The following is a 10,385-nucleotide window of genomic DNA, read 5'->3' as shown; positions in this document are numbered from 1 at the left end:
GACAGGAATAGTCAAAGCAACCAGTGAGAATCTTTTTTCCACTGGGTAGAAAAGTCAAATGCCAGGGGACATGCATTTAAGGTGAGAAGGAAGAAGTTTAAAGAGATTTATTTATTTAAAGATATAGCACAGTAACAGGCCCTCCTAGCCAAACGAGCCTGTGCTGTCCAATTACACCCATGTGACCAGTTAACCTACTAACCCGTACGTCTTTGGGATGTGGGAGGAAACCGGAGCATCTGTGTTATGTTTTGTTACTTCAAAACATTAGTTAATTCAAATGAAGACACGGGGAGTCTGAAATACGGGTGTAACTTCATCTTTTACTTTATGCGAGGCCCCCGCGTATCACGTGGTAGAGTGATGATCTATGCAATTAATGTATTTTACATATAACCTGTAATTAATTATTTAAATGAAGAATGATTAATCAAAAAATGTGTACAGGTGTTCCCCCCCCCTTTACAAAGGTACAGCATTCCTATGAAACCTTTCTTAAGCCGAAATGGCGAAAAGCGAAGAATTTATATGGGAAAAATTTTCGTAAAAGTGAAAATCCTCTTTGTAATGCAAAAACAGGTTAATAATGTAGGTCTTTCGTAAAAGTGAAGTGGCGTAAAGCAAACATTCATAAAGTGGGAGGCACCTGTATACAAGATTACTCAATTCCAAAGTTCAAAGAAAAAAATTCTTATCAGAGTACGTACCCTGAGATTCTTTTTCTGCAGGCATACTTGGCAAATCTACGGAACCCGAACTGTAAACAGGATCAATGAACAAAAAACAGTGCAAACGCAGATATAGATAAATAACAATAAATAACGAGCATGATATTAAAGATAAAAGAGTCCTGGAAGTGAGACCGGTGGTTGTGGGAACACCAGAAATAGAATTGTACAAGATCCTGATGGCTGAGGGGTAGTATCTGTTCCTGAACCCAGTGGTGCAAGTCCCGAGGCTCCTGTACCTGGGTGGAGAGGATCTTGATGATGGATGCTGCTTTTCCATGGCAACTTCCATGTAGGTGTGCTGAAATATTATTGAAATATTAAATACACTGCAGCCCAGAGGAAACGTGAGCACTAAAGGAGAATACACAAATTACTTACAGGCAGCAGCTGGACTGAATCCAGGTCACCGGGGAGCAGGGGTTCAAAGCTTCTTCATGCCATTAACGGAGGGGTCTGTGGACCCCAGGTGGGGAACTCCTGCTGTAGACGTAGGGGCAAGTTTGCATGCGTTTCTTTTTTTTACACAGAGAGTGGTAAATGGCTGAACTGGGTGGCAATGGATACAGATTGATTCTGGCGTTTAAGAGATAGACACATGAATATTTAGGGATCAAGACAGTTCATCATCATTCTTCAGTGTACGAGTGTAAAGGAGAACAACATAATGGTTACTCCAGGTCCGATGCAGCATAAATATTCAATAAGCATAAAAAAACACAATAAAACACAATAAATATAAATATAAAAGCAATCCTATAAAATGCAATGTACAAGCAGCTGTTATACAGCAGGGAATGGAGAGAATGGGATCGTGTGCAGGCAGAAGAAATTTAGTTTTAATTGGGCATTGTGCTTAGCACAGACATTATGGGCTGAATGGTCTGTCGCTGTGCCTAACTCTTCTATGCCCTGTGTTTTAAAATCTGCCTTCCCACATCTGGGCAATTCTCCCAGTTGGAGTCCAGCTGTGTTACAGATGTGCTGGCACTTTCAGCAGGAGCAGTGACAGGAAAGTCAGCTATTTTTAATAATCTTTCTCTATCTCCGCCCCCTGCAGACCACAAGCCCCCTCTCTCCTGCTCCCGTCACCACCACACTGACTTGTTTGAATGAACGTGCAGGTGTGACCCCTCTCCACCACTGCCCTCTTTGCCACGATCCCGTTGCTATGCCGATGGATGTATTTTTAAGCACTTCCCAGGAGACGAGTAATTTAAGAAAATTCAGGTTCCATTTTCAGCTTATCCAGCGCTCTGAATCCGCAGCCCTCTGCAGTTGTACAGGCAAGAGTTCAGCACTCCCAAATAAACAAATTACATAAATACACACAACAAAACAGCACTATTTTCCCAAACATCAATTATGAACAGTCGAGGCTGGCGAAGAGACTGCATTAAGCCAATAGCTTTTACCCATGATCACGGCTGGAAAACAAATTAAATATTTCATGACAGCGGTCTCCCTTACAATAATTTTTCGATGTGGCATTTTGTGCTGGATTAGTTGATTTTAGCTGAATATTGACAGAGAGTCCAACCACACTGAGGTGACGAAACATAGAAAATTACAACACAGTACAGGCCCTTCTGCCCACAAAGTCATACCGACATTTAATGTACTGGAAGATCAATCCAACCTTCCCATCCCACATAACCCTCCATTTTTCTTTCATCCAGGTGTCTATCTTAGAGTTAGATGCCCCTAATGTATCTGCCTCCACCACCTCCCCTGGCAGGGTGTTCCACGCACCCACCACTCTCTGTGTAAAGCTACCTCTGACATCTGCCCCTGTGTTGTCCATCATGACAACAGTGATGGGGACCCGTGCAGGAGAGTTTTTAAAGTGGAAAAGCTGTGACGGTTCTACCCTCTCCACCTCAGCAGTCCGAGTTCAGTGGTACGAACAAGCCCGACAAACTGGGGTCTTCCTAGTGGATGACCGTGACGTCTCTCGTGCCTAGTCATGCCTTCGCCCTCCATGGAGCACAGCAGAACAACTTCCCCGGCCGTTGGATCTCACCCGCCCAGTCCTGACTTCGCATGCCAGGACATGCCGGGGTATGAGGCTGCTGCCACCCTCACCTGGTTTAGCCCCCCCGTCCCCGTCGAGGTGGTGTACCAGGTGTGGCCACTGTCACATGCAAACAGCTTCTTGGAGCCTCAGGTGAGAGCTGAGTGTAGAGTGAGGGGTAAAGGTGAGTCAACTGCTCTGGAAAGGACATGGTAAACACCTTCACCAGAGGTGTCACCCTCCCTGGATACCACATACACTACCCCTATATCTCCCCCTACACCTTCCTCCAATCACCGTAAAATGAGGCCTGCTTATATTAGCCATATGCACCCTGGGAAGATGTCTCAGGCGGTTCCCTCTATGACTCCTATCATCTTGTACGCCTCTATCAAATCACCTCTCATCTTCCTTCACTCCAGAGAGAAAAGCCTTGGCTCACTCAACGTTTCCTCGTAAGGTTATGCTTTCTGAGGTGATTGCTGCAATGCAGACCGAAGGGAGGATTGGCCATGACTTTGACCTCGCTCTTGCATGGATGAATGAATGAAGATTTTTAAAAAATAAAGAAATTGAATTAGGCAATGCCTTTTCTTTTTAAAGACGCTATAAAGGTTGGAACCTGGTTCAGGGAACAAACTGCTGGAGGAACTTAGCAGGTCGCGCAGCACCTGTGGTGGAAGACATTCTGAGACCTTGCAGGCAAGATGGAGGCTTAGAGAGGAGATGGCCTCTTGGTATAAAGAGAAGAGAGGGAACGATTAGATTAGCTTTATTTGTCACATATACATTGAAGCATACTGTGAAATGCATCGTTTGTGTCGACAACCAACGCAGTCTGAGGGGGAAGCCCGTAAGTGTTGCCATGTTTCCAGTGCCAACATAGCAATGCCCACAACTTTAGTAACCCTGACCCATGCGTCTTTGGAAAGCAGGAGGAAACTGGAGCACCCAGCGGAAACGCAGTCATGGGGAGAACGTGCAAACTCCTTGCAGAAATTAAACTCTGATCCCTGATCGCCGGCTTGCCAGGGTAGATGTTGAGATCCTTCCACAAGTGGGAGAGTCATGAACAAAGAGACATAGCTATAGAAAATAAGGGGCCAGTCATTTAAGACTGAGGTGGAGAGAGACCTCCCTGGGGGTGGAGAATCTCTGGAATTCTCTGCTCTTGAGGGAGGTAGAGGTCAGATGGTTAGAGATACTTAAGGTGGAGCCAGATAAATGTTCAAAAGGTCAAAGGAATTGAGGATGATGGAGACATGGCACACAGAGAGGAGCTGAGGCCAGCTTAGATGATGCATGACCATATTGGATTGGTCAGGTGGGAAAGGTGAAGAGAAGTGAGGACCCAATGCCATCAGTTGGGACTACTTCAGGTAGACCTCATGGTCAGCATGAACCAGGTGGTCAACACGATTGCGTAGCAGCTAGCGCAACGCTATCGCAGCTTTCGGGGCATTGAGGTTGCAGTTCAATTCCAACAGCGTCTGTAAAAGAGTTTGCCCGTCCTCCCTGTGAATGCACGGGTTTCCTCTGGGTGCTCCCATGTCCTCCCATATTCCAATGACGTACTGCTTAGTGAGTCAGCTGGTCATTGTAAATTGTCCTGCGATAGGGCTAGGGTTAAATAGCTGCTGGGCCACGTGGTTCATCAAGCTGGAAGCTCCGGTTCTGCGTTGTATCTCGAAATAAAGAAATCAATTAATTTAAAAAGGCCCTGTTTCCATGCTGTATAGCTCTATGAACAGTGGGGCAGGCTTGAGGGGCCGAGTGGCCTTCTCCTGCTCCTGTTTTACTTGTGTAGCTGTTCTTGTGACATTCGCACTTGAATGAGATGTGCAGGCTGTTTGACAGGGCGGCACATTGTGGGCTTTTGACAAAGACCAAATTTCTTTCCCCCCAGTTTCAAGTTGACTAGGTTTAATAAATGTCAGATGAAGTACACCAGTTTTTCCAGTTTTATGTTTTATTCAATCACACTACTGTACCGAAATTACATTTCTTCTGTCACTAATCATCCCCCACCCATAGAAAGCATCCCGTCTGGGTGCATCTCATCTTGGTACGGCAACTGTTCTGCCCTAGGCTACAAGAAACCGCAGGGAGTTTCAGGCGCGACACAGAACTGGGGCGCCATGGTAGCATAGCGGTGAGCGCGATGCTATTACAGCTTGGGACGTTGGAGTTTGGAGTTCAATTCCGGGGTTGACTGTAAGGAGTTAGTACCTTCCCCTCATGACCCCGTGGCTGTCCTCCAGCTACTCCAGTGTCAAAACACGCACTGGTCAGTGGGTTAATCAGTCATTGTAAATTATCCTGTGATCAGGCCAGTGTTAAATTGGTGGGTTGCTGGGACGTGTGGCTCGTTGGGCCAGTAGGGTCTGTTCCATGCTGTATCTCTAAATAAAAACTGTCTCCATATGCACTTTACACAGCCTTAGAATGTAGCCAACATAATGAGGGACCTCTCCCACCCTGACCATTCCCCTCTCCCTCCTCCCAGTGGGCAGGAGAAACGAATGCTTTGGACTCGTACTGTGGCGGGTCAGATGGACGGTGAGGACGTGGCGAGTGTGGACGTCTCTGTCGGCTGGGCCCCTGGCATGCGGGAGGCACTCTCTTTCGGGTGTGGGATTTCGAGTCCGCATGTTTTCATCTCGGTTCGCAGCTCCCACATTGTAATGGCGCCTGGCGTGTGCCAATACAAATGTTTAATCATACTGCTCTGTTGTTCTTCTTCTTCCGCGCAGATGTAATATGTACCACCAAGCTCAAGGCCACTTAACCCCACTGATATTGGACTCACGAACAGACCTTTTATACGATAACGATGAACTCTTGCTCCCAATTTACGGTCCTGTGCAAAAGTCTTAGCACATGTATATAGCGGGGGTGCCTAAGACTTTTGCACAGTGATGTATTTGTCTATGTGGAGAGGAGAGTGAGTTTGTAAAACTGGCGGGAGCAAAGGATGTTGGGAATAGTGAGGGTGGGGCACCACAGGAGGGGTGTGGGACAGGTGGCAGAGAAGGAGTGCCAGGGCTGTGGGGTGGGGGGGAGGCAGGCTAGGGTGCAGACACACCCAGTTCAGAGATACCAGGCAAGGTAATTTGATTCCAAACAATTGGTTTATTGATCATCACAGAATGTCTCTCTGGTGCTTCCTGCTCTCTCTCTCCTCTCCCTTCCCCTTTTCCCAACCATGATTCCCCTCTCCCTGCCCCCCTCCCACTCTCAGTCCACAACAGAGACCCAGATCAGAATCAGGTTTATCATCACTCACATACATCATGAATTATTTTTTTTGCGGCAGCAGTACAGTGCGATACACAAAATTACTGCAGTACTGTGCAAAAGTCTTAGGCACTCTAACTATTTGTGTGTGCCCAAGAACTTTGCACAGGACTGTAATAATGATCGTGAGCCTTGCATTCTGGTTTCTCTTCCTTTTGTACTAGCCCAATGGATTGTATACAAACAAAATCTTATTAATTTACTTTATCAAGAGGTGGAATGGCCCCTTTTGGCCCTCACAGCAACCCACCAAATTTTAACCCTTGTCTAATCACGGGACCATTTACAATGACCAATTTACCTACCAGCCAGTACATCTTTGTGGGAGGAAACCGGAGCACCCGGAGGAAACCCACGCGGTCACGGGGAGAATGTACAAACCCCATACAGGCAGCGGCGGGAATTGAACCAAGGTTGCTGGTGCTGTAAAGCGTTGTGCTAACAACTACTCTACCATGCCACCCTCTTTTCACTGTAACATGATACATGTAACAACGATAAACCAATTGCTAGAACAGATTAACAGTTCAGCACAGACTAGATGGGCTGAAGGGCCTTTTTTTGCACTGTTGTGTTCTATGACTGCTACCAATTTTTCCCTGAACAGAGTAAATTAATACATTTTAGTGAATGGTATAAAGGCAGTACTGTGACTTACCTTGCGCCTCTCCTTCTGTTGCAGGGTGTAACCTCGAACTGTTCCTGGTGTTGCTGGGATTGGAGTTCCACGTCTCGGTCTCTTGCCCCCGACACTGTGTCTGCTACCCATCTCCCATGACCGTCACCTGCCAGTCGCATGGGTTCACCACCATCCCGGAAGGAATTCCTGCCAACAGCGAGAGAATATTCCTCCAGAATAACCGGATAACACTTCTCCTGAGGAATACCTTCAGCCCGTCCACCGTCACCCTTTGGTTGTACTCCAACAACATAACCTTCATTGACCCGGAGGCTTTCCAGGGATTCAGCCTCTTGGAGGAGCTTGATCTGGGAGACAATCGATACCTGAGATTCCTGGATGCTGAGACCTTCAATGGTCTGGAGAGGCTTCACTCCTTGCATCTTTACCGCTGTGGCTTGGCTTTCTTGCCCAATGGAATTTTTGAAGGTCTCCATAACTTGCAATACCTCTACCTGCAAGACAACCACATCGAGTACCTCCAGGACGACCTGTTCCTGGAGCTGGTTAACCTCACTCAGCTCTTTTTGCATGGGAATAAGTTGTTGAGTTTGTCCCAGAACACTTTCAGAGGGCTGGTCAACCTCGATCGACTCCTGCTCCACCAGAACAAGCTTCACTGGGTTAATAAGCAGGCGTTTCACGATCTCCGCCGCCTTACCATTTTGTATTTGTTCAATAACAGTCTGAGTTTGCTTCCGGGTGAATGTTTGGCAGAGCTTGGCTCCTTACAGTACCTCAGGCTGAATGGAAATCCTTGGGAATGTAGTTGTAAGGCTCGATCCTTGTGGGAATGGCTACAGAGATTCAGAGGGTCGAGCTCCAGTGTTACTTGTGAATCCCCCAGGGATGTACAGGGAAAAGACCTCAAGGTCCTGTCTGCCCAGCTCTTCAAAAACTGCACAAGCCCAGATTCGCTTAACCAGATCCGGACGAGCCCCAAGCAGCACCCCCACCACCCGGGCAAGGTCAGGCTGGGAGGGGGTCAGCCGTCACGGGGCACAGCCCTGGTCAAAGGTCAGAACGGCACGGGCCAGCGGGACGACTCGGCCAAGAACTACCTGGGAGAAGCGGCTCCAAAGGGCGCTGCTGACGGGCAGCTGGACGGGGCGTGGGGCAACGACTACCTACCGGACGCTGGCCAGAAGGAGCAAGGCGTCCACCCCTACCCGACCAGGCACAAGTCGCGGATTAAGTGCACCCGCCGCACCCGCCTGGAGCTGCCACCCGGCATCCAGCAGCCCTCCGGCAGGGGACTGAGGCTCACCTCTGGCTCCGGGTGGCTCACCTTCCTCCTTGCATTGGTCCTTGTTGTCCGCTGAAACCCCCGCCTTCTCCGACCCACACCCCCACCCACCCCCAGTAATAAGAAGGGCAAAAACTTTCTAACACTGCCACCAATCCATAGGGACCAAAAATAAATATTTAAAAAAACAAAAAAATTGTGACGATTTTTGAAACTTCAATTATCTTTGCTGTGTGCTCAGGTGGAACCGGTGGATTTTTTGGGATGGAATTCTGCTTCGGACTACTGGAAATCCTCGGAATAAAGTACCCAAATGGGCAGCACACAGCTCAACGGTTCCCACTCCAACCCGAGCGGAAAAGAGTTGTCCAGAAGAGACTGCTTGGAAGCTTAATTCCAATTAACACAAACGACACAAAAGAAAATAAACAAACTCCCCAGTGTTCCTTGGACAGTCCTCGCTGAGCAGTGACCTGGGGAAACGATTCGAACTCCCGATCACACCGCCCCTGGGACACAAGGGCGTGCGATGGGAACTGAGGCGCACGGTGGCTCTCCGAGTTTTCTGCCTCAGATGTGAGCAACCCTACAAAGCCCTCAGATGAGAAACCAAGCGGTATCAACAGCCTCCTAATGAGGCTACATTGCTCCCAGCTGAATAATATGCATTGTATAATCGCAAAGGATGATTCTGGTCTGAGAGGCTGTGCCTGATTCGTTCAGGTACCAAAAACTGGAGGCCAGATAATTGTATGAAAAAATTCCCAATGGAATATTTTTTTTGATGTGTCAACCTATCATTTTGCTCAATGCACAGCCCTTATATAACTGAGGTATATTAATTTCTGGAAATATATGTTTACAGATTATATTGTTACCCTGTTACAGTTCATGCTGAAGTATTTCTTTCTGTCTCGGAGAATTAGTGGATGGTTTTTACAGAAGCTTTGGATTTGGGTGAGAATCTCTGCGCTGTTCTAGCTAACTTGCTTTGCCTCCTCCTTGGGTCTGCCCCCAGAGGCAGCGTTGAACGACGTAACCTTCAAGGCTACGGAGCAAGAGCTGGGAAGTGGGATAGGCCAAGTTAGCAAGGACGCGATGGGCCAAATGGTCTGAGTGTGTGCCGTAAACTTCCATGATCATATGGAAACAACCCTCATGTTCTGGATGTGGTTCAATTTGACGAAGAAACTAAATCTTCTCAACCTGATTTATTTTTTCTGTATTAAATATTAAATTTGTTGTACCTGAATTTACAGAATTGCTTTAAATATATACATATACTATAGATATATAGATATATATGTATATATGCACACATATATATAGATATATATGTATATATAAAGAAAAGCTGTTTCTTGTGGGAAGAAATCAAGATAAGAAGTGCAGTTTCCCTTTTTGTAAATGTGCTTCTTTCGAACAGTGACTGTCATGGGTGGTAAAGAGAGGCCTGGGTCCAGATAGGGATAGAGCTCAAGGTGCTAATGACAACGAGTTTGGAGGTGGGGGGAGGGGTAGGAGGCCATGTTGGCAGACCGGGGTCAGGACCTCACCTCCCGGAAGCTGCGGCGAGAGAGTTAGCCCTTCACTCAGGCTATGCGGGTCTAACCCCAGTGCCGGCAGACCTGCAGAAGGCGGGTCACCTTGACCGGCAAACTTGAAGAGTGCTTGGTGGAAGGGGGAGTGGTGCCAAGGGCCGGACGTTGCGGTTTGCAGTTCAGACCAGCTGGCTCCAGCCTCCTCTCATTCTCTCTCCTAAGTGCGGTGCTCATTTGGGACTAGGTTAACCGTGGGATTAGGCTCAGTGTGTTCGACATCTACCCCTGATTTGGAACGAACTGGCTTCAGATATATTTATTTAGAGATACAGCATGGTAACAGACCTGTCCGGCCACCCACTAACCGGAATGACTTTGGGATGTGGGAGGAAAGTGGAACCCAAGCAGTCACCGGGAGAACATACTAAGCGGCGGGAATCGAATGGGGTTTGCTGGTGTCGCGGTAGCCTTTACCCTCCCTCTCTATGCACAGACACAGAGTTATTTACCCCACGCACCTCGAAGCATACGGTGAAATGCGTTAACAACCTAACGACGTGCTGGGCGGGGGGGCAGCCCACAAGTGTCGCCACGCTTTCCGGCACTGACGTAGCGTGCTCGGCAGAGCCACGTAACAGCAACGGCGAGACAAGCCCCTTTCCTCTCTCCCACTCGCACAGACGTCCAGCCTACAGGCCCTACCAGACAGGCGAAGATAACTCTGCCCAGTATGGGTGTTCAGAGATGAGCATGTACATCAGCGGCGATGCCGGACAGCGAATATAGAGTCACTGAAACAGGCCCTTCAGCCCATCTGGTCTGTGCTGACCATGCCATCCTCCTTGCTAGTCCCAGTTTAAGTCTGTATGGGATGGGTGTT

General features: G+C 47.9%; 1 protein-coding gene across 2 annotated transcripts in view; it reads left to right on the top strand.

The window, feature by feature from the left end:
- The window catches only part of LOC132396116 (reticulon-4 receptor-like 1), a 73,594-nt gene extending 65,515 nt beyond the window's left edge, over positions 1 to 8,079 (top strand). For both annotated transcript variants that reach the window (XM_059973584.1, XM_059973583.1), the window contains exon 4: positions 6,722 to 8,079. In XM_059973584.1, the coding sequence (XP_059829567.1) occupies positions 6,722 to 8,040 (1,319 nt within the window). In that variant the 3' untranslated portion in view covers positions 8,041 to 8,079. The remainder of the gene's footprint in view (positions 1 to 6,721) is intronic.
- Positions 8,080 to 10,385: the final 2,306 nt, after the last annotated feature.

This window comes from Hypanus sabinus, chromosome 6 (assembly GCF_030144855.1).
Source record: "Hypanus sabinus isolate sHypSab1 chromosome 6, sHypSab1.hap1, whole genome shotgun sequence".
In the NCBI taxonomy this organism is placed as follows: domain Eukaryota; kingdom Metazoa; phylum Chordata; class Chondrichthyes; order Myliobatiformes; family Dasyatidae; genus Hypanus; species Hypanus sabinus.
The sequence above is the reverse complement of the archived record's forward strand: the minus strand, read 5'-3'. Positions and strand labels throughout refer to the sequence as shown.